At 36.3% G+C, this 25263-nt stretch overlaps 1 protein-coding gene across 1 annotated transcript in view; it reads right to left on the bottom strand.

The window, feature by feature from the left end:
* The window catches only part of DTWD2 (DTW domain containing 2), a 67863-nt gene that overhangs the window by 26580 nt on the left and 16020 nt on the right, over positions 1-25263 (bottom strand). The window contains exons 3-5 of the mRNA XM_057373099.1: positions 10810-10900; positions 6487-6554; positions 4897-4991 (exon numbers count right to left, since the gene is read on the bottom strand). Coding sequence (XP_057229082.1) covers positions 4897-4991; positions 6487-6554; positions 10810-10900 — 254 coding nt within the window. The remainder of the gene's footprint in view (positions 1-4896; positions 4992-6486; positions 6555-10809; positions 10901-25263) is intronic.

Raw genomic sequence — 25263 nt, 5'->3', positions numbered from 1 at the left:
GCCTTGAACATCTCCAGAGACAGGGCATCCACAGCTTCTCTGGGCAATCTGTTCCCAAGACCCATCACTCTCATAGTAAATTTCTTCCTAGTATCTAGTCTAAACCTACTCTCTTTCAATTTGAATCCACTCCCCCATGTCTTGTCCACTACATGCCCTTTTGGTAAGTAGTCTCCCTCCATCTTTCTTGTAGGCTCCCATTATGTACTGGAAGGTTTCAATTAGGTCATCTCAAAGCCTTCTCTTTTCCATGAACAATCTCAACTCTCCTAGTCTTTCCTCTTCCATCCTTTTAATTCCCASCAAGTGTTACTTCCAAACCAGACACTTCAGATTTGGCTGAACAGAGTTAGCCATCTTGTCTAGACTGTGTTTTTGCCAAGAAAGTTTGGACCAGATGATTCTTGAGGTCCCCATCCATTCTGGTATTCTAGAATTCTATAGATAGGTAGTATTCATATGTAATGAATGTCAACAGCCAATGATGGTATTTAGCTGCTCTTATTCTTAAAATAGAATGATTTCAAGTAATTGAAAGAATATCTTCTGCACAGACTATGCTGAAAGAAAAATCCTTTATACAGACATCATGATGTTTCCAGTACTTTCATTAGCAATTTGCAGACTTTACAAAAAGCTGGAATTCCCAAGAGAAATCAATTTTTATTACTTACAATTGTAGTAATCCACCTCAATACAGGTAAGATTTTACTATAATAATGAAAAATAAGATCAGTCTGAAGATATTCAGTTTTTCTTTCTATAAATACATCAATACAAAATTTCTTATCTGCTAGACATGGCCAGCAGYTCTTGAACTCTCTAAGAGAAATACTTGCAATACCTGCTTTTTCTACAAATCACTGCTCAGCTTTAGTTTTGGTATGCAGCAGGCATTACAGGCCTTTATAATCCATTTAGTATGACAACAATTCTGCTAAGCAGAACTGTTCAGATGTTTCATTCATGCCTGAATATCCAACCACTTTGTCACAGATTTATATATTCTCATGATCATACTTGATACAAGCAGCATTTCAATTATTTCTGGGATGCATGCTCTTGAGATGTGTAATTTAAACATAATCCCATTTTTATACCATAAACATTTTCATTACACATCTATACTCAGTTGTTCTCAAACTCTCCAAGTGGTTTAAATTCAACAGGGATCTATTAAACTTTGCCAGTGTGAATGGCAAGCACTCAAATTGCAAAAACACAACAGTACAATTTAGTAACAATATTAATAATAAAGAGCAGATGCTAACTTATTATCTGTAGAAAACCATCAGGTTAAGAGGAACTTCTCAGAGTTTTTCTCATTATTGTTACTACTTCACCTTAGTTATAAGGAGATGCCTTTGCCTGTCTCAGTACTCCCGTACTTGGAAGACTATTGACTGCCATAACTCCCATAATATAATAATCCCCATCAGATAATAAAAGGAATAACAAATAAAGGCAACACTATGTCATTTCCACATTCAGAAAGAGGCCCTTAGGATCAGGACTGAAGCATAAGAGATACTCAGCAAGAGTACCTCTGGTTCATCTACTCTTTTATCATTTATCTACTTTTGATATGTGAAGTGTAACCTTTAAGAACAGAAACATTAGCAGAAGGTTCATCATAGAATTGGAAAGGACCTCAAAGACAACCAAGCCCCACTGGACACTTTATACTGTCAAGTCCACCACTAAACCATATGCCCAGGCTCCCTATCTATCCCTATCTACAGGTCTTTTAATCACCTCTGCAGATGGTGACTCAAATACTTCCCTGGGCAGTCTGTTCCAGTGCCTGACAGTCCTTTTGGTGAAGAAATTTTCTAAATAAACAATCTAAACCTCTCATWGAAGCACATCTTGAAGCCAGCTCCTCTTGTCCTGTCTATTGCCAACATCCCCTCACCATAACCTCTTTTCGGACAGTTATAGAGAGTGAGAAGGTTGTCCCCACAGGTGACATACAACATGTTGGGCTCCTGTCAAGGTTGTGGTAGAGAATAAGCTGCTGCTACATGTTCCCTGTGAGTATGCCAGAAGCGAGCTCCAGCCTGTGGAGAACACACACACTGAGGCAGAGGCAAAGAGGAGAGGAGGAAGGAGTGGCAGAAAGAAATTGCTATTGATTGACTGCAAGGCTGAAAGCTATAGTATTCAAAGAAAAAACAGCCAGCAAGAACATTAACCAAATTACATAGAGAAATGTGAATTTTGATATAGTAAAATATGGTTTCAGATGCAAATTAGCACACATTCAGTTGGCCTGCATTAATTACTTTTATACACAGAATGAACAAAAGCTGTGACTGATGATCTCTGCCTCCATCTAGTCATTCTTGGTTGAAACAAGGAGCAAAAATGTGTGAATCTAGTTTGATAATGAAACGAAAGCACACAAAAAAACCTCACAAGAAAGTTACTTGAATAAACAGCCATAACTTGGAAACAGTTTTACATGATTTGGTAAGTGGATTCAATTAGTTGATACTTGACATAGTAGAATTTTTGTGAACAAGCACTATAAAGTGCAAAACCTACTGTATATAATTACCTTAAACAGCTTTATAAAGTCAAACAGAAATAAGTTGCATTTTATTACTTCAAAAGTGAAGCTACAAATTTTCCCAAGTGTCCATTTAATTTCTTCTTAACTACTCAACTGTAGCAGGGCTGGCAACTATTCTGAAATTTCATAGAATAATAGAAACATGGAATTGTAAAATATGCTGAGTTGCAGGGGACCAGTAAGAACCATTGAAGTCCAACTCCAGGCCCAGCTCAAGACACCCCAAGAGTCACACTACATGGCTGAGACCATTGTCTAAATGCTTATTGAAATCAAGACAGGCTTGGTGTTGTGACCACTTCACTGGGGAACCTGTTCCAGTGCCCAAACATACTTTGAGTGAAGATCTTTCTCCTGATATCCAACCCAAACCTCGCTTTACACAACTTCAGGCCATTCCCTTGGGTCCTGTCCCTGCTCACCAGACAGCAGAGATCAGTGCCTGCCCCTCCTCTTCCCCTCACAAGAAGTTGTAACTGCACTGAGGTCTCTCCTCATTCTCTTCTCCTCCAGGCTGAACAGAACAAGTTCAGCCACTCAGCCACTACTCACGGTTTCCCCTCCAGACTCTTCACCATCCTTGTGGCCTTGCTTTGGACACTTTCCAACAGCTCAATGTCTGTTCTGTGTTGTGGCACCCAAAACTGTCCCCAGCACTGGAACTGAGGCCGCCCCAGGTCAGAGCAGAGCGGGACAATCCCCTCCCTTGCCCGGCTGGCGATGCTGAGCCTGATGTCCTTCAGGACACGGGTGGCCCTCCTGGCTGCCAGGGCACTGCTGGCTCATGGTCAACTCACCACTGACCAGGACACCCAGCTCCCTTTCTGTGGCGCTGCTCTCCAGCACCTCATTCCCCATTTTATACAGACAACCAGGGCTGCCCCATCCCAGGTGCAGAATCCAGCACTTTGCACAGTTTGATTTCAGAGAGCAATGAAAAAYAGATTTATAAATGTCTCCACCCTAAGTAACAGGGTGGCAGATGCAGAAATATTTGCATCTGTTTTCTTTTAATTGATCATTCATTAGAATCTATAATTTTACCATAGCATCCAGAATCACCAAAACATAAATATTTGCATAGAGGGAAGGCTTGAGAATAAGATTACCCTTTCAGGAAAGTTAAATAAAATAAAGGCAAAACCACCCTATCCAAAATGTCACAAATTATAAAATTAAGCTTAAAAGCAGTAGTGACAAGATTGTTTATAAAACTATAGCATCAAATTAAAATAATTATTCTTTTTTTACATATTAGACTTTAGATACAGTTATCTCTGTTCAATATATGCCCAAAATGGAAGCAATTTTAATACTGTAATCATCAATTCTGAAAGAATTTGAAGAAAATTTACTAGGCCCAGACTGTAYTGACAGTGTTCTACCGGATGTGTATCAGTTTGAAAAGTTGCTTCATTTTCGAGTTTAATCGGAAGAGAGCAAAACTTCCCTGTAGCCTCAATGAAGCCTAAATCTTTCTGGATTATTGTTAGCATTATTATCATAGAAGGCTAAAAGAAAAGCAATGTATTTTTAATGTTTTTTAGTAAATATACAGGCAGCACAAAAATGTGGAAGCCTCATTTTGTATTACCTTCCAACATTTTTGTACACTGAACTCTACAGAAAGCTTTCTCTAAGGATTCAACTCAATTAGAGAATTAATTTCCTTCATAACTATTCATGATTTCTATTTGCTTTACTGAAAATGTATGTAGTAAAGCTTTACTGACATTTGGTGCTGGTTTCTAAGATTTTGCTTCACCTAATGAAGATTAAAGATGCTATATGGAAAACCAGTATTTCCCATGGTCTCAGAATATTAGGAAAAAAATTAAAAAATTCTGAGAGCTATTTTCTTATGATTAATGTTAATAGGAAGAAGAAAGTGAATTTTTTTTTTTTTTTAAGATTTTAAGAGTTTCTCACCATGGGGCTGCTTTCTCAATTTTCCACACTTGAGTAAAAACTATTAGYTTTATTTCAGGGACACCAAATGGTTAGTCAGACAAAGAAAACTTTAAAAGGAACAAAAATGTATAGCAAGACAGACCTAGTACTACAAAAGAACAGAACTGGAAACAGCTAAGAGTTTGAAAGTAACCATCTGAACATTCTAAGAGGTCAAAACTGAGACTACAACTCAGAGGAAGAATATCAAGTCATTCTGACTATCTTTGGAAATCAGAAGCTTAAATCAAAAGTGAATGTGCATACCTGAAATAAAACTTAAGAGCAGTGTTGGCTATAAATAAAGACACTGAAAGATATATTCCTATAATTTACAAAGAACCAGAAAATGCATAGGCAATTCTGCTCACCTGTCTTCACTAAAACGTCGACCAACCAAAATTTTACATTTGTCTGGAGGGAGACAAGCTGCTAGCAAAGGTACTGTTCTTAACACTCGACTCTCCTGTAAAAAAAACAAAGGTTAATTTTGAATAAAATAAAAAAAAGGCTTCTACAAATTGCTAATGTTATCATTCTCTATCAAATTCTGTTGACTACAGAGAAAAAAATTTACTAGATAATAGGACAAAAAATCTTCAAGAAAAAATACCCAACCTTGATGCTTCAAATTGTATTATTTTGCCTGACAATATTGAACTTAGTCTCAACTAATCTCTGATCAYCAGCATAGATTTGAATTAGGCTATCAGTATCAAAAACAGTAACAAAAGTTCACAGAGAATCATAAGATAAGAAATAGCAGGCAAAAACGGCATTAGCATTAATGTAATAGTATCAGTAGAAAACTAGGGCAAGGCTCAATTTCCACAAACAGATGCTAAAAATAAAAGCACAGGTTGTGTGAGAACAGACCATGTGAAATGCAAACATCTCCACTCTGCTGTCACTTCATTTCAGACTAACCCGGACAATGACACCTACACTGCCACAAAGATTCTGTCTCATGCCATTCAGGGTTTGGGAACAGGCACCTCTCTACATTTTTATGCCACAGATGAGGAAGGTGACCACCATRACTGGGTGGGGAGCAGGGGGTCTTCATTTCTCAAAGAGCATTAAAAAAAAGCTGTGTTGAAGAAGGGCCTCAGAAAGTAAAGGAAGGAAGTAATGGAAGCAGGAAGTTGAAGCAAACCATCTACTCCTCAAAAACAGCAAAGTACTTCTGTGCTTCATTTAACATAGCTGCCAATGAACTGTGTCCAGACAAGAATTAGTACAAATTGAGCATCAGTTTGTGGGATTTCAAGTTTTGTCTTCCTGTCAAGGAAGTGGAAGCATAGTTTGATCTCGCGCTTAGTGAAAACATCACACCAACAACCAAAAACTGAATGGTAGTTTCAGTTTCTTTATTTATCATAAGATGAACAAAGGAAGGTTATTAGCTGCATCTAGAAGGAGACAGGACACTAGATGTCAGGTAAGAATCATGAAAGCCCTAAACCCAGTAAAAGAAATGAGTTCTCACAATATTTTCAATTTGGATGCCTCATGATTCAGACAATGAACATCTAAACTTCAGTCCCTAAACCACAGACCACAGGATTGATTAATGAAACCCAGGGTGGGGGCAGGGGAGGTTTTGGTCTGCCTTTTGATTTAAGAGCCACATCTCAACATCACAGTATTTGTAAACACGTGAGGCCCTTATTGCCCTTATTAACTCATTCTGGGCAGATGTTACTTCCACAAATATCAATGCGCAGCTGCCTGCACTCTCACATTGTCTTGCCACCAAAGTGCTATCAAAATAGTTTTGTAAAGACTTGTAACTGTTGCCCAAACTTATATTAATTTTCTTTTTTCTGAACCTTATCTACTGATCCTTTATGAATAAAATATCATGGAGTTGAAGAAATAGCTGCCCTGCTACATCCACCACCATTTTTCATGGCACCAGCAGCATGATGTCTCCTAGGGACAGATGAAGATCAAAGTACCTTGGGAGTAAGGTGCCAAAAACGCGAGGGAGAAATATCCRTCAAACTGCCATCAATTTTTTCTATGTCTGCAAAGCAGAATAAGCCATCAATTGTGGTACAGTATTACTTGTCTTTATCATAATTACATAACATTCCAATTCACTAGTCAGAAGCCTCCCTTCTTCATAAGAATGTAAGAAGTGGCAATAAAGGAACTGAAGAAAATCAACTATTTGTGTCTGATGAGTAAAACCAGAGGAGCTGTCATCAGCCGGGAGAAAGTTATTCAACTGTTCCCTCCAATGTCACATCCTGACTTCACAATTGAAGACATATCAAATAAATACATTCTCTTACCAAGACAGGAAATTAAATTTTCCAAGCTAAAAACAACCAAAGACAAATAAATAGTAAGCTAAAACATAAAATCCAAAGCTGAAAGGAATTGAGAACAGAAGCTTAAGTGGAGCTAAGTCAAAATAACATTAAAAAAGGTTTCATTTGTCATTAAAAATGTATCTAGTTTATATATAACATATTTGTTATAATACCAGCAATTATCTGTTTACTTTTGTGAAAGAGAGCAGTTTCTCCAGTTTCTCTCCTTTGTTCTTCTCAGTGTTCTAAAAGTCCTTTGCAATTCTTTTTTTATTCATTATGTGACCACTGAAGTACACAGTTAGAAATAGGACTGAAGGACTTACGTGGTGGGCTGACCTTGGCTGGCCTCTAGGTGCCCACCAGCCACTCTATCACTCTCTTTTCAGCAGAATGGGGTGGGGAAATAAGATGTAAATGAACTTGTGTGCCAAAAGGCCATGGGCAGAAGCAAAAGAAAATAAAAATATTTTGTTCTCCATTTCCTATCACCAGGTAAAGTGCAGACACTTTCAGGGAAGCAGGGCCTCAGCATACAGCAGTTCCTACACAAGCCTCAAATAAGAGATGCCATTCCCCATCCACCTCCCCAGCTCTTACCGTGTTATATGGTATGGAATTCCCCCTAATCAGCCTGGTTTAGCTGTTCTGGCTATGTGCCCTCCAATCTCCCATCTGCCACCAGGCTACTGGCCTTGGAAGGCAGTTTTGGAGGGGCAACCCTGATGCTTCATGAGCGCTGCTCAGCAGTACTCCAAAAACTGTAGGCACAGCTCTCTGAGAGGTGCAGTGTGAAAAGCCAACACCATTCCTGCCAGGCTCAATGTAATTTACTTCTGCATTGTTTTTTGTTTTCTAGAAATTTGTGATAACTCTGGATACCAGAGCACTATTCATCTACAATGAAAAAACAGTTCAAACCAATAGAAATATTTATTAAAGCCAGCGGATATATATTTTCTTCACATTTGCTTATGAATTTTTAGAACTAGAAGAAAGAATTCATCCCTCACACTTATTTCTTACTGTTCAATAAGAAATACTATACAGAAAAGGTATTATAATGAGCAACTCAAACATATTTACTGGTATTAGACCAATATATGAAGCCATTAAACACACAGTCTAAATTTTCTTCTCAGATGCTTAACATGGACAATTCTCACAGTAAAAAAGGCAGGGAATGAGAACAACTTCAACAGATACTCTCTGCTATGCCTCAGGGTTCTRTTCTGAGTTATACCCATAACTCAGGTTCTGAAAAGTACAAAATTACCTACATCCCACTGGCAGTCACTTTTAGAATGATCAAAGGCAAAGGTAAGACTAAAAGGGGTTTGTACACCTTGCTGCTGTGCCGCTGGACTGTCCTATAAGAGCAGGTATGAAAGAGGAAAAATGATAAAATAATTTTATTTACTTTTATACATATATATTCATCTATATGCAAACAAGAAAAATCGACCAGACTGAGYAAATAATCCCTTCAGCTTTGTACTAGTCTTGATGCTGGGTTTCTATATATTTAGTTTTTAAATTACTCTCATGATGAACAATGGTACAATAACACTGATCTGAAAACAGGTATTTATACCTTGACATGGAATGCTGAATTCTCTTTGGATTCCCTCATAAAAATCTAAATAATTCATGTACCTATTATGCAAAATGAAAGCTTGATGGTAGAATTTTTCACCAAATACCAGATATTTGCATAGGTCTGTCTCAATACCATCATTTCATCACCATTGAAGGCTTACTCCAATGCAGTGAAGACTTACAAAGCCAATAATCATGCACACAGGGGATGACAGTCAAGACTGATGTGCAGCAAGGGAAAGATATTCACTACCTGGTATGTTTAATGGGGTATTTTTGAAAYAGACTATTAAGAGTGTATCTGTAACGCAATGGCAGACTGAATGACCTGATACAGTCCAGAAAGCTTATCTGCCTTCAAGACTGACTGTTTTGAGTACAAGCAGCTACAAGCAAAGGGAACTTACCTTTGCTCAGGTATGCCTCTGCAGCCATGGAATCAAAAGCATCATCAAAGACAAACTAAGAAAACACTTCCAAAGATGACTGTAAGATATTCCTAGTTTCCCACCATTTAACAGGACTTATCTCTGATAAGCCAAGAGCCCTCATATAGTTGGATAGTTACCATACAATAGTCTTCCAATGGCAGTTTATTGCATGAATTATCATTATGTAATACAGTCTAATGGAAAACTTGCATATCTTTGTAGCAGACAGCTTTGTAATTGCTGATTAACAAAAAAATTGTAGATAGCTTTTCAGACAGACACAGAAATAGTGTACAAAATCTAGAAAAATCTGCAAACTTTTTCTAATACCCTCCACCATGAASAGAAATTGAGCACAATTAAATTGCTGGTTCAATATCTCTGTCATATTTTTAAACTTCTTTTTTCCAACAAGTGACCTTCAGCATATATTTAGGCACTTTTGAAATAAGAAGTAACATGGAAGAGTAATCCTATTATAAGCCATCCATTAAAGATCAGTTTTTCCATTTATGGCCCAAATAGGTCATGGCTTTTGTTTTGTATCCCTGTGAGAGAAGACTTTCTTTGCATATTGRTTATGCTACTATTGATTGAGCAAACAGCTGGACCTTGAGAGTACAGTTTTCTGAATTCCACAGTCTTATTGTAGACCCACCATCTACCCAACTGTGGTAAAATTTTTAAAAGCCTTGTTATCCACTTCCATAGGGCACTGTCAACCAAAGAGAAAAACATCAACATATGGTCTCCTATTAGTAAACCAAAACATACTGTTCTGAGGCTGAACTGTAGCTTTTCATTGGTTAAATAGCTAAGGTCATTGCTAAGAGGAATTACTTAATTCCTGCTCTTAAAAGAAGACTAACATCAATAAAAGACCACTGCTATAATCAAAAGACATTTCTTCATGGATCAACTCTAAGCACCACTATGACACACTGTGCTCATAGAATCACAGAACCACAGAATCAAAGAATATGCTGAGTTGGGAGGGACCCATGAGGATCATCAAGTCCAACTCCTGGCCCCACAGACCACACCATGTGCCTTTATGTTATTTAATATTATTTAATAACATTGTTACTTTATTTTTATAGTTTGTACAAAGGCAAGTAGATTTCAATTCTAGTAGGCCTATACAGTTATGATGAGATGTTTTGCATGGAATTGCAGAAATAAGGTATTATAGCAGAAGATAACAATAGTTTGGAAGAACTCAACAAAAAATACAGCAACTCAGATGAACTGGCATTCTGTCATGAAGTTTAAAAGGAAAAATCATTATATGATTGCCCTGATATTGGCTGGGATAGAATTAATTTTTTTCCCAGTAGCTGATACAATGCTGTATTTCATATCCAGGGTGAGAATAATTTTGATAGCAACAATGAAAACACCAGCATGTTAAGTAGTGTTTACCCTAAACCAAGGATTCTTCAAGTGCCTCACATTCTGTCAATATGAGGAGCTGTACAAGAAATCTTAAGGGAGCACGTCCAGGTCAGATAACTCTAGCTGACTAAACATGGATATTTCATACCATACCCCAGTATTTAAACTGGAGATGGTCAGAGTTGCCAGTTGCTGCTCAGGGATGGGCTGGGCATCAGTCAGCATGTGGTGAGCTTTGTATTGTGCTATATCACTTGCTATTATTATTATTAGCATCATTAGTACTACTATACTTCACTTCATGCAATTAATTAAACTGTTCTTATCTCTCTCACAGAAAGTTTTACCTTTCTTCCTCCTAATTCTCACCCCTATCCCATCTGGCAGAGGGGAAAGTATTGTCATACTGCATGGTACTCAGCTGATGGCTGGGGTCAAAGCATGACAATGATGTTGACAGCACAGCTGTTTCCTCCTGTCTACCATTGGCTGCATTAGGATTCTAGCTGAAATCCCACAATTACCACAGATTACTCACCTCTGCTGGGTGCTGAATTATATACAAGCAGGTGGAGACCTTTAGCGGATGTACAGGCAAAAATGGACACAAACACACCTTCTGAGGACGGCTACATGGCAAAAGGGAGTGAGAGAACAATAAAAGCCATTAGCAGTTTGTGAAAGAGGACACAGATACATTGCACAAATACATATCACATTGCCTAAGAACTTTCCCTAACTCCATTGTATTAAACATGATGTAATTTGACATTTGAAACTCCTTTCACTTCTACAAATAATGAGGCAAAGCTTTCATTGAAACAGCATTTTGAGAACAGACCCTTGCTGTGGTTTGATTAGGGTTAAAGAATTCTAAAAATTCTTCCATCATCTTTAGGATGAGCAGCTTAATACTATCTTTATTAGACAAGTCTGTTACAGCTTTTCTAACAAGTTAGTTTCAACAATTTGATGAGATATAATGGACATACACTATTTACAATTTATGTTATATTTATAATGGATTTATTAGAATATAACATTCTACAAGTATACACACATAAAATCCCAGACATGCTGTGTTTTAATTTTTTATAATTCCATCTATGCTAAAATATGGAGCAGACATGTAGAATGAAAAATCCTTATCAGGAACTTCTAATCTAAGTCAGAAAAATAGGCAAGTTTTTTAAAATTCTTTGGTGTACTGCACGAAGCTCCTGAAATGCCTAGCTAAAGAACAGTATCTAAAGAAATTAACCTATGCTTAGGAAACTGATGTGCTGAATAATCAAGAATAAACAGAAACAAAGAACTACATTTGAAATTATTCACACAGTAATTGAAGTTGTCACTTCAGAAAAACACAYATTCACATGCACATGGTCTAGTTCCTTGTATAAATTATTCAGGTACTCAGAAAAATGAAAAATTTTCTTATCAGTGAAACTACTACTTGTATTGACCAATTAAGGTCACACCATCTCTGCAAACATCTCTCAGCTTAAAATATACAAAGTCAGTATTTTCAGTAGTGATAGGCACTTGGAGAACAATTTCACCTGCACCYTCCTTGTAACCATTTTAATTAACAGTTCATACATTAATCACAGGAAAGACAGAAAACAAGGAATCACTGCAGCAGATGTGATTCCAAGGAATAAATTCTGAAGACAGGTTCAGATTAAATTCATGATGAGCCCTACTGAGAATGAATTTGCTTACTCACAAGAGCACGTACACAGACAGGTGAGTTAAGTAATGTTACAGTCATCCAAGCCAGTACAACTGTTCTGCATTCAAACATTAGCATTTAACAGTAAATGGTAGCATTATAAAAAGGCAGTAACAACAGATAAGCTCCTCTTTATCAGCTGACAGCCTGAGATGATTTAGAAGTTGTACTTCTAGCCCTAACTATTGAGGCACAGAGGATATTCTCTTCTCCACAGAATATACAGTTAAAAGGTTACCCACCACCAGCCTGAAGTGAGGATGGAGGGAATATTGATGCAAGACAAGGAATTGACACTCACCAAAATAAGCACTGGAAAAAACATATAAATATTTAGACTAATAGGCCCACAGTCACTACATCAGCCTAATGACAAATTGTCAATTATTCTGATACAMCTCTGGTATACTGTTCTAGTAGCACGCTGTCTGGTTTTCCTTCACATTTCTAGTGCTGGCATTTTCCTGCTGCTAATGCTGCACAAATTTGGCACATTCTGTTGTATTAATGGCCAGGCTTTGGGCCTAAAATGTTCAGTTATTTGACTATTCAGTGGGCTACCCAAGGGACCTTCATCATGAATGAACTGAAACCAATGTCACTTCTGGGTCTGGTCTGTTGCTCTCCACTGCAATCCCACTGCCCTTTTCCCAAATTTTCCAACATGCAAGCAATTTAAACAGAAATCTCTGATTTAAAAAAAAAAAAAAACAAACTTTTGTTAACAATCTAGAAGTAGCAAATACTTCTAGGAGTATTTTTTCTCCACTGTTCTAGGAGTGGAGGCTGCTTGTTGCCTGTGCCCTGATGGTTAAGTCAAAGTTCCTCTTTTTGATCATCAGATTTATCAGAAACTCAGGTGTGTGTACCAGTGTGATTCCTTGGCTTCTCCCCAACAGCAGGTTCACTCCAACAGCTGGTTTTACCAACAAGATAAGCTGTTAAAGCTCTCCCCATTATGGCATTTTCTGCTGAAGGGAGACTAAAGCATGAAAATCTACTACAGCAAGCTGCTGCAAAACAGTTAGCAAGTGACTTCAATCCAATGAGCTACACTGTTCATTAGCTCATATAGTCAAACAAAAAGAGCTTCCTGTGATTTCTGACCTCAGGGTGTTTAATTACAACAAATTTCACTACATATAACTTTCTTACTGTCAAGTGTCCCTTTAGTATATGCTTTTTGTATTTTCCACACTGGTTTGCATTTTTCACAAGTAGTTTTTTAAGCTTTGTTAACCTCGCAGAAAAAAAAGAATTAAATCCAAGCAAAAAGAAGGAAATTACCTGGAAAGTAAGTATTTTCAAACAGTTGCAAAACAAACTCGACATATAATTTGATTTGTACGGAGCAGAGGGCAGACTATAACTAATATACTATTTCCAAATATAATTTAATTACTCACATATGCATATACATCACTTAACATTAAGCACCCAATTAGGTACCTAATTACGTTTAATACATACTTTTAAAAACCTGTCCTGAGGGCACAAGACTATTTTTGTAAATTTACTTGGGAACCTAACAGTTATTTGTGAGACAAAAAAACCCTAATATTCCTACATGAAACTGACATTACTAGTCAACAGCTGTGGGACAGGAAGCACTGCAGAACAAATCAAGTTCTGTTCCACCACAACAAAAGCTGTCTTTGCTCTGAGAAAGGCCACCTAGGCAGAAAAGGCATTTTGCCTTTTTTTTTGTTTAAAGATTCTGATTTTGTCTTGCCCTATATACACAGCTGATGTTATAGAAGAGAAGGAACAGCAACAGGAACTTTTACACTGAATATCAGTTTTCTCTCATTTCTGGAAATTAGAGAAGCAAACAGCTCTACGCAGAAGCAGTAGCATTTAGAATATTAAGGAAAAGATTTTCTGGATGGGGAAAAGGATTTSGAGTCAGATAATTTTTGTTGCATTATTCACCTGTATGCAATTGTACTGCTCAAAGCTACCCAGTGGATAGCTTCTTAGATGKTTTTCAATACAGTATTTCTAGTCTAAAAACTTACGGCAAAATAATCTATCACACTGACATGACTAAAAGAAAAAAATAATCATTCATCATAATATATTGGAAGAGTGTTCGATTTGAAAAAGATAGCCATGTACATGTATTGCTATTCAGAATAACATTAAGTCTATCTTCCCAGCAGAACTGAATACGGACAGTGGACTGTGGTGTCAGGTTTAGTGTGATTACTAGTTTCTAGGCAGAGATATTCTAAAAGTAAATATGCAGTAGTCTGGAAAATAGTGAGCTAATTCTGAAACTCTTTCCAAGTTTCTGTATTATTTGACTGCAAATATGTCCTCACTTGCTTAGAACTAAATTTTACGTTGCTACATGTCCAAAGGCTTCATCTGAGAACAAGCATCACTGTGAAGGCAAACAAGCACACTCTTACACCCATATTCAGGTAATTCAAGGATTTAAAACCCAAAGTAAGCAAAGACTAACAAAGATACAATTTTATGGTCAGCATTTATAGACGTGTATGGAAACATACAGAGGTTGAGTGTGCCAAACACATGTTCTAGAAACAATGCTTCCAACATTAAAATAAGGAAGAGACTGATTTTTTTAACTACTAACACTTGTAGCAACATATTCATATTCCAACACATATTGCCAAGGTCAGGCCCCAGACTGTATTTGCAAAAAAACATGCCTGCCAAAACAGAAATTGCTTCAAGTACATTAGATTTCTCTATCATTTTTGTCAAAACACCAAGGGTTTTCAAGGTCAAAACCCACCTGAGAAGTCTGAAGAAAAGCCACAAAGTTACCATATGTTTGTTTTATACTAATGCTTTAATATATGCTTTATACTGACACAAGTTCATTACATTCATGAATTAAAACAACATTCAGGAGCTTTAGAAAGCTGAGTGTRTGGGAAGTTTAAAAAGAGAAGCCCATTTATTTTTAAAAATTCAAGAACTGTTATTTTCACTACTTTTATGTTAGAGTACAAACAAAAAATAAAATTTATTGAAGATGACATTTTGCATTCTCCACCTTAACCACTACAGCTATAGAAGGAACATAAAAGAAAGAGTGGACTAAGTTAAACATAGATAAGCATAAAGTTATGCATTTATGAAGAAACAATCTTAACCCAATATTTAGAAAAAACAGTGTCTGAAGTTAATATGATATAACATTCAATGGTACTAACTTTCAATAAATAATCCTGTGGAAACAGCAGTTTAATGCCTGGCAGATCTCAAAAATACAGATCAGTGTTGTAAAGTGTAACTAAGAAAGGATTAAATAATTAAACACAAAATTTTTTTATGATACTACATAAACCTCTGGTATGCACTCTGAGTGCTGGAGAAGTCAGATCAAAATATCTGAAGTGATTTCTAATGTCATCATGTCTATGTTTCTTTCAGGTTTATTTTAGATATTCTTTACTCAAGAAAAATTTCAAGACTTAGCTTTAATGGCATTTCCTGAGAAAAATCAGGCATAGAAGATTACTTAAGACTTTATCATGTTCCAGCTCCCATTTTTTCCTCCAGTCTCTTTCAAAAGACTAAGAAACTCACTGGTCAAAAATTAAATCCTTACAAACTTCATTAGGAGTCAATTGCAACAGAAAAACACAATATCAGAAACACAGGCAGAGGGAGTATCAAGAGCAATAACAGAGCACTTCCTTTTTCACTTGGTAATCTGTATAACACCAGCTTCCTGGAAAAGAACAAAAGGAAAAAGGGAAAGTCAATGAACTTTGCAGATACTCACATATGAACCAAATCTTGCCTTCAGCTAAATTCAAAAAAAAAAAAAAAAAAAAAAAAAAAAAAAAAAAAAAAAAAAAAAAGACATATTGCTAAAGTTTTGTTTCCCACAAGAAGTTATAAATAAATAAAACAGGTGTATGGGTTTGTTTTGTTTCATTTTTTTAATGGTGCAACCAGTGAATTTAATGGAATATATCTTAGTTTCCTGAATAAAACCACACACTTAAATGTGTATGCACAGGAAAAGCATCTCATAGAAATCACGGTGAAAACTTTCTATTCAAAGAAAAGATCACATACAAGAAAAAACTTGTTTCCACCCAATAACATGAATCAACTACTCTGCAAGCAAATTGCCTTCAGGTGTTAAAATGCAACTAAAGAAAATGTAGCTATCCTACACAACAGCTTTTGTAACCTTTTCAACACAATTAAGGACAGCAACTTTAAGCAACGGAACACAGAAATAAAGTAACTCAACTGATCTGAAATCTAGAATATTTRTTCTAATTCACATGAAAACTTCTACCACAGCTCTCATGAGAAGAGTTATAAAATCATTTGGTGTCTCTCCATTTTGCAGATCATTTTCCAATGCACATCAAATGTGATCTGTGCTAAAGAGCTACAGGCCCCAAGTCTCAATGTCAGGACTTCATATAATACCATATTAATATCAGCTTCCTCCTTTTACTGCTCCTGAGTGCCAGCCAGAAAACAAAAGCATCCTCCTAGAAACACTCATTTAAATCAACAGTATAAATAGATCAACAGTAGAATAGCATGAGTTGGAAGGAATTTTCAAGATCATCTCATTCCAACTCCCCTGACATGATCAGTGACACCTTCTAGTAGATCAGGTTGCTGAAAGTCCGATTCTGGCCTTGAACGCTTCCAGAGGTGGGTCACCCACAGTTTCTCTGGGACAACTGTTCCAGTGCCTCACTATCCTTATGGCAAAGAATCTATTCCTAGTACCTTATTTAAACCTAATTTTATCCCTTTCATCTTATTGTTAGTGCTTCTTTTACAATTCAAAACTGCAATTTATTCTGAGTTCCAAAACTTTTCAATCTACCTCCAGGAAAAGCCAATGCAGTACTAAATATTAAATTCATTAAAATATGCCAGATTAAGTTCAACATTTTCTACCAGAAGACAAGGCAGTATAACAAATTTCCAAACCAATATGACCATAAAATTGACCAATTAGATAGAAGTTACCATAATATTCAACAAGTTCATTTCCAAGTGACTTTCCTGATAGTTGTACGATTGATAAAACGTAGCATTTGCTTTCCTTACCACAAGTTACTACCACACAGCAAGCTTGGTCACAGTACAGAGTCACTATACAACAGAGGCATTCAAAATGCAATGCAGCACTCTTAGAAAAAACCTAGTATACCACTGGAACTAACAGGGACAAGGGCTGCAACAATGGGAAAATGAAATGGGATGGCGCCGGAGACACTTCAGAAAAGAGGTACAGAAAGAGGTTCAGAAGGGAGACAGAGTCATCTCCCTGCCTCTTAACAAGGCATGCACTACAAGCAAGCAGCTAGGAGATCACAGAAGTATTTCCTAGCACTCAGCTTCCCTGGCACCAACTCCCAGCAATTCTCCTGCTCCTAAATGGTATGGCAAGAAGATATATCCTTTGCCCTTCCTTCTGCTTTCCATTCTACTCTGAGAACTATGGCCCTTGTGCAAAATCCTGATTTTCCATCATAGTCAATCAACATTTCTCCATCCATGTGAAAACTTTGCTTCTTGCAAATTTGAAACAAACCTGGGCCTCTGCCCAGAGCACTGGACTTCAGAAAACCCAAAGAAAGAAAAAGGTCATTAATTGACAGGGTCACCAAGGAATACCAGCAGAGACTAAGTTCAAAAATATATCTGTTAATGAACATTTTACTACATCTGTTAATTATAACATTTATTTCATGAACAGTTGTGTTGTATCATACAATGGGTTGGGGGAAAATTCACAGCAATAAAAAAGGTATCCATCATCAAAAATTACTAAAGCATAAAGATACACTTTTTAGTTCAGAAAATCACAAAGCCACTATTCCTATCTGCCATAAATATCACTCTACAGGTGTCCTGTATTTATGCTGCTCCCCAGGCATCTGTTATTCATTGTTTAGCTCTCCACCACACGAATCTCATATCTGACCCATCTGTTCTGACTGTGGTTTACAGGCACAAAACACTTTAAAAAAAAAAAAAAAAAGAAGCTGTGGACCATTATCCAGCTCCTACACTCAGCAGGAGAAAATGAAGCTCAGCAAGGCAAGTGTTGAAAAGTAAAGACTGTATGTGTTTCCATTTTAACATTTTCTTTCAGAGCAACCCAATGCATTTCAGGGATTACATCATGAGCTCTTACCGGAAAAGAAAAAAACAACTCTATCTCACAAAGCAAAATTATAAAAAGTATCTATAATGGAAGTCTTTAAAGAAGATGTTGTGCTACCAATAATTTTCAGCTCAGAGTTTTCAGCAGTTGACAGCCAGCTACTAGAAAGAGGATTTACATCACCAACTCATTTCTTCTTCAGCACCAAACAAAAATCAGTTTGTAATGATTTTCAGTCAAAGTTTAACTGGTCTGGATTTGAACAACTGTAGCAGTACATTTGAAAGGCCTTACTTACAAATATTAAAAGAACTTATTCTTCCTGGATTTAAGACTAAAACTGGACTAAAAAGGCAACTCTTCAAAGTAAGAGACAGAAGCASTCACTTAGCTCATGACAAGCTCTGATTTCTCAAAGAAAACCTTCCTATCTTTTGGAAATTCATGAAGAAAAATACTTTACTTCCAAGTGTCTGGTAGCTTAACTATCATTCCAAACTTCTATTTTGCATTGCCGTATTTTTCACAGCGGTTTTCAACACTAAGTAAATAGTACAAGAGATTTTATCCTCATCATCAATAGTAGTAGTAGCACATATTGAAGACATAGTATATAGAAAATTACCARTTAAGGGTGAAGTGGCTTTCATACAGAAGTTATAACACTACAGTGACAGGCAATTATATTAGAAGAATTCTAAATTAATTTGGACTTTAACTCTACAATAGAAAGCAACAGGTTAGCCAACAAAATTAATAGATTCTTTAGTACAGCATGTATACGAATGCTATAACAGTATGCTAGCCTTAATAAGTGATGTTTTGTATATCTTCATACTGAAAGTATACAGATAAAAATCAATATATTTTAAAAATAGGCAGCATGGACCTTATTAAAGGCTTTTAGATTGTGCAGTGTTCTCATGTGCCCATCTCCCAAGGCAAATAACCTTTCTGCCTGACCAATTAAATCATAAATAAAGGACAAACATGTTAGTTTGGGGATTTTTTTCAGACTGCAATGTTCATGGCAGCTTTACAAACCTAATCAGAACATATCCAAAACAACAAGTATCTTCTAATGCTTTAAAAGAGAAGTGGTATGAAGAAGAAAAGAACAAAATATCCACACTGTATAATTTTCTGAACTTATTATATGTAAGCAGACTTTGGCAGGCAGCTTTCCTTGTAAATAACTTAAATTAACAAATCAATAGAAGAACATTCTTTCAACAGCTTAACTGTTTACATTAAAGTTGGCTGTGGTTTCCCCTGGAACTAATAGGAGTAAATAAATAAAATAGCATTTAGCTTATGCAGCACTGCAGTCATTACAGAAAGGCCAGGAAAGCCAAAAACTAATGAGCCTGAGACTGTTGACATTTTCATGCATCTTGGCTCTACAGTCTGGCAAAATAGCTGGCACCCTGACAAGCTTGATGCCAAACAGCTAGCAGAGCTTTAAATTTGTTGAAGAAGGTGAAGCAGTAATGGCATTTAAAGTGAGCCACTGAAACATCAAGAAGTTAAATCGTGCATTGCCATCTTATAATTCCCAATCTGTTTCACAAGTTTAGATGCTATCACAAGAAAAGACAAAGCAGAAAAATTGGGTAACCAAAACGCCTCATGAAAACGTTCAGAATTTCCCAGGGAAGAAAGGAATCCACCAATCTAAGCAAGAAGAGAAAAAAAGAAAAAAAAAAAAAAGTAAAGAAAGAAAAATTTCCAACAATATAGCATCAGCATCTTGGGTCTGGTAGGCTTGGTAGCCCATTGCATGCCTCCACAATGTCTCTCCAGGTGGTTAATCAGCCCTCCTCCCCCTCTTCTTCTCAGTCTGGTAGCAGGGTGTGAGCGAACACAASTTCTTTAGCACCCCATGTAATATAAACGTTCATAATTAACAGTGAAACAGGGAAGGTTCACAATTAGCAGTGAGACAGGGAATCTGAGATAAAGACACGGCTACCAGGAGCTACTGAGAGTATATTTCAGGTGAGGGTTTCAAACAGCAACTGAAGCTGTGCAAAAGGAGTCTACATACCTAAAGTTAAATTAACTAAACGTTTCCTGCACTCTTGTTTTGCTATTGTTTCCTGATTTAAAAAAAAAAAAAAAAAAAAAAAAAAAAAGATGATTGCAACTTGCAATCATGTTACTTGTTAGGGGTAACATTGCAAACACCTATGCAAGCAAGAATAAAAACTTCTAACACTAAATTTCTATGTCCCACTTTATTGGGTATTTTCAATTACATGCATGACAGTCTCTTCAAAAAACACCGACCAAGTCTGCAATTGCAAAACCAGCCCTTCTATCTCAACAAAAGCAATAGGTCTTTTCATATTTGAAATTTAGGTCTCCTATACAACTTCATCTTATTTAATACAGTATTTTAAACATAGAACTTACTGAAATGTATACTTATTTTTTAATAATAAAACCAACTCTGAATCCGAGTTTGAAACAAGAAAAGGGTGCCAAATTAACAGCTCACTTCTGCACCAAATGAAGTCAAGGGATTCTGCCATTGATTTTTAATGAAAGCAGGCTCCGTATCCACACATCTTTCAGAAGAGCTAAGTCCTTGTGTCTCTCAATCCACACAACAATGCTATTTCCTGTGACTTCCAGCTATAAATTAAACCTTTTTTCCTTTCAAAAATTTAAAAAAAAAATCTATTAAATGAATGCATTGTTATAATTTATTGTGGTAAAATAATACAAAATAGCATTCCCTTTCTAARCTATATTTAGCATTAACATAAAAGTAGATAACTCAGACAAAACTTTAAAGAATACAGACTCCTCTTAAAAGAAAGATCTACCATTCTCTGTAGTTTGTCTTCAAGTGAATACAAGCTAAAGTAAAGCTAATGGAGCTTCATATGATGAACAACCAATATTAGAAAAATGGTTATATGTGAAATATAATCTTCAATTTAAGTATTCTAGTATACTATTCGTTTCTTCCATAGATGGTAGAAGAATGGAATTGTGTTTATACACTCAGAAAACTCCAGTATTACTCAACATTATAAAACATTATAAAAGCCTTAAAATAAAGGCACGGTGCAATGTTGCGTTCAACTTCCGGACACCGCTTACCTGTAAGAGCACTTGAGATGTTACACTGCCCTCTAGTGTCCTTTTGCTGAACAGCAGCACTTCGGTCAAGTACGCTGATTCTGATACAGCATGAATCTCATCAAAAAGCAGCCCATTTTCTGACATAATGCAACAAAATAACGTACTTCAAAACAGCTTAACTGATATTTAAAGTTATTTCTTTAATATATGCTGATTTTTACTGAAAACCGAATATTTCTTTTATTTAACCAGGCATCAAGTTCATTAAGCCATTCTAAAACTTTTGGGGTACTGGAACTTGCTGCTTTTAAGATAAACAATCASTGAAGCACAAGTGCTTTGTAAAATTTAATATAGCAGTCCCTATATCAAACCTCAGAAACACACTGATTTTCACCACTCAAGGTGCTTCACAGGCTTCATGTCTTGGGAAAAAATTCTGTCTTTTAAACAAGAAAGTCAGAAGTCTTCTGCACAGACAAAAATTTTTTGCAGAACTTGGAAACACTAGGTTTACAATTAATGTAGTATTTATTTAGCAAGCATGCTCATAAAAGTAAACAAAATGAGGTTAGACTGCAACTTGAGTACCTCATTACGAGATTGACAGGAATATGATGGACTACAATAGTTAAGGTTTTGCACTCATGAAAGTTATTATTGCTTGGTCTGGGAGACCACTGTTATTAACTTAAAAAGAGCACAGCAGTACAAAGCTAAAAACAGACTCATTAAATAATTCAGAACTGGACAGCTTTGGACTCAAAATAGGTATCATTTCAAAGGCCTTGAGCCAACTGATCTCAGCCTTACCAGAGTCTCACCAGGCAACCTAAACGCTCTAGCATTCAACCACTATCACAAAGTGTAATTATTTTTTTCTGAAGCTCAAACACAGCTACACTCTGAATTGACAGCATAGGGCTTTTTCTCCCACCAGGGGATGCTGCTGGCCCATACTTACCCTGCTGCCCACCTCTGCTGCAGGTGGTTCCTTTGCAGGCCAGTATGCAGATCAACAGTGATATCTGGGCACTAAGCTTTSAATGTTCTGTATTTTGTGACGTTCCTCATGACTAGACACCTGTCAATGTCTCTCTGAATGGCATCTCTAACCTTCTGCAGTCCAGCAAATACTTCCTCCACCTGGCTGTCACCAGCAAGTTGGCTGTGCATTCCTTCCATACCATCTACCTGGGCACTGGGAGCATATTCAACAACTTTGCATGCAACATGAACCCTCACAAAAACCTCTCCTACTTCGAAATGTCAATTGTTTGAGTTCAATAGCCCAGGAAGCTCTCTTTGTTCGGTAGACCCATTTAACGACTCTGCTAATTTAGCTTGACTTTTGTGGAAAGCTTTCAAATGCACACTTAGTATTCTTACCTACTCAAATGTAACCACCCCTACTCCAGAACTTGTYATCATGGTTGGATACTGTTAAATCTATTAAACAGCCTGTCAAAGAAGGTGAGCATGGTGTTCCTCCATTTGTCCCCTATCCAAACTTGCTTCAGTGGTACATGACTTCATTAGTCATCTGATAGTGCCCTTACTAAATTTCTCCCCAACTCCTCTCTTAACAGCTTTAAATCTCCATTTGCAAACTTGAACAGAATACAAAATGAAAGCAGYGGCTCATAACAGAATTATATTAAAGCATAACTAACTTAATAGAGTATAACCAATTATATCCACTATACTGTTATAAACAAGAAAGACATCACTGAAGCAGACTTAAAGACTGAAGCTTCAAGACACTTGGGTGCCTAGATACTTTTAAAACTACTTAAGTTTAAAACATATTCATCAGCATCCCTGTTACAGTTTTGTAAGGCATGAAGCAGCTACACATATAAGTAGGATTGTACACTATGTAAGTATATACACATATAAGTTGTACACTATGGATTATTTTTTTAATCTACTTGGAGATGACATATTCCAAAAGGCACTTAAAATCAACTCAATGCATTGTATTAGCTGCCTGCTTTTCATAGACTAGGGTTTTTAAAAGAAACTTAGATGCTCAAAGACAATTTGACTTAGGTCTCTACAGCAATCAGCACAGTYGGATTTCATTGTTCCTTCCTAGGTATTTTAATGGAGAAACTTCCTATTAGAAAGTTCAATTAACAAGTCCTTCTATAAAGACAAGAAAACAAATTTAAACTCTAATGATTTTACAGCCTCAAAACTTCACTTGGTGAAAATTCTAACAAGAGAATTTCTAAAGTTTCTAACCAAGAATTCTAATAAACCAAGGAGGGGAAAAAGAGGGGGGGCTGATTCCTAAATTGCTTAAGTGTAATACTGAATTCAGAAATAGCAGGAAAAACAAGTTCCATATATTGTTAAATTGAATCAGACCATGACTGTTGCTTCATACACAAAGCAAACCATACGAACCCCCAAAACACCTTTTTTTGGATCATCCTTTTTTATAAAAAAACAGTCATGATTTACATTTTATAGCTGTTACAAATATAATACATTGTTAACAAAACTAGTCTTTATCTCTGATTAACTTTTCTGGCACTGGATTTCCTCAGACTGTTTAACTTCCTTAATAAATCGATAAACTCTAGGTGCTTTTTAGATAAAGGGCATTTTCTTTCCACTCTCTGAGATAAGCACCAAAATACTGAATTCCTAACATTTCATATTCATTCCAATTTGACTAATTTTGCCTATTTTCAATTTTATTAAAGTAGACTCTTTGAAGAAATAGAAATGTTGAAGTGCTAAACAGAAATATAAACAAGAATGTCAATTTCATTACACCATAAGAAAATAAAAGTCTTTTATAATAAAAATTGTAAGATTGCATAAGCTGATACTGTCCATTCACACTAAAAGCTTGCATTCAAGGTGCTCCTTCTAAAAGCAGGATGCATGCACACTCAATTTTATTTAATATTTCTAGCCTTTTGGAAAACAGTTGATTGCTTTAAAAAGGAAAAAAGAAAAAATGTAAAAAACCCTCAGAAAACTGCATTATAAATTATTCATATATAAAAAACTAAGGAAAACATGTTGAAAGAAATAAAGATAAGCCACAGTAAGTATTTCACTACTCACAAGGTAAAAAAAAATTATTGTTAACTTTGCAACACAGATCATCTACTATCTACTATTTTGTGCCCACAGAGCCATAGGATGAAGTTTCCAGGACTGATTTGGTCCATTTTCTTTACACAGTTTAAAGAAAGACGAAAAACATATATTGCAAGGACACATTCCCCTTCACATAACTAGTACAGCTGGATATTTATATGAAAGTAAACTAAAACTTGAGATTAACTAAAAATTATCTCTTAGAGATGGTTTGCAGACTTCAATATTGACATGCTCAATAGATACAGGAACTGAGTACAACAATTTTAAAAAAAAATCTGATAGGCATAATTGGTGTACCTCAGAAATTATATATAGAAAGATGGAGGAAAAGAAAAAGCTATGTCTTACAAGCCAAACAAGAGCCATGCTTCTAGTAACAACATAGGCAGTTACTAGGCTGACATATCCAGGAGCCTGAACTTGGGTTATTTATTCCAAGCAAAAAGCATTATAGACTTCCTGAAAAACATTTCAGCAGAGCGTGTGAAGCAGAAGTACAACTGTGGTAAAGCTATAAAAATGCCAAGTGAAAACTGAATCCAGTGTTCAGAAAACTGTTTGACTGAGAAAGGGACACAGAGATGCAAGGGATAAATATGGATGGGACATCAGCTGGTGGAATGAAAAACAATCACTGAAAGGAAGAGAGTAGAATCCTGAAACACCACACCTGAAAGGCAAAACAACCAAAAAAAAATTCAGAAGTGAAAGACATTCAAAAAAACAACTGGAAGAAGTCAGATCACCCTCATAATTCATTCACAGACTAGTCAGGAAAAAAAAAAAAAAATCTAAGAAATTCTAGGCATACAGTTTCAAGAAGGGAAGAAGGTTTGAGTGATGTGCCTGAAGTGGCAGAACAGGCTTCTTTTTTTAAAAATGAAACTCAAACTGTGGGGAAAACTAAAAAA

Source organism: Malurus melanocephalus, unplaced genomic scaffold, assembly GCF_030028575.1.
Source record: "Malurus melanocephalus ecotype Western Australia unplaced genomic scaffold, MMel_1.1 scaffold_7, whole genome shotgun sequence".
NCBI lineage: Eukaryota > Metazoa > Chordata > Aves > Passeriformes > Maluridae > Malurus > Malurus melanocephalus.
Note: the sequence above shows the minus strand (reverse complement) of the source record. Positions and strands in the feature narration are given on the sequence as shown.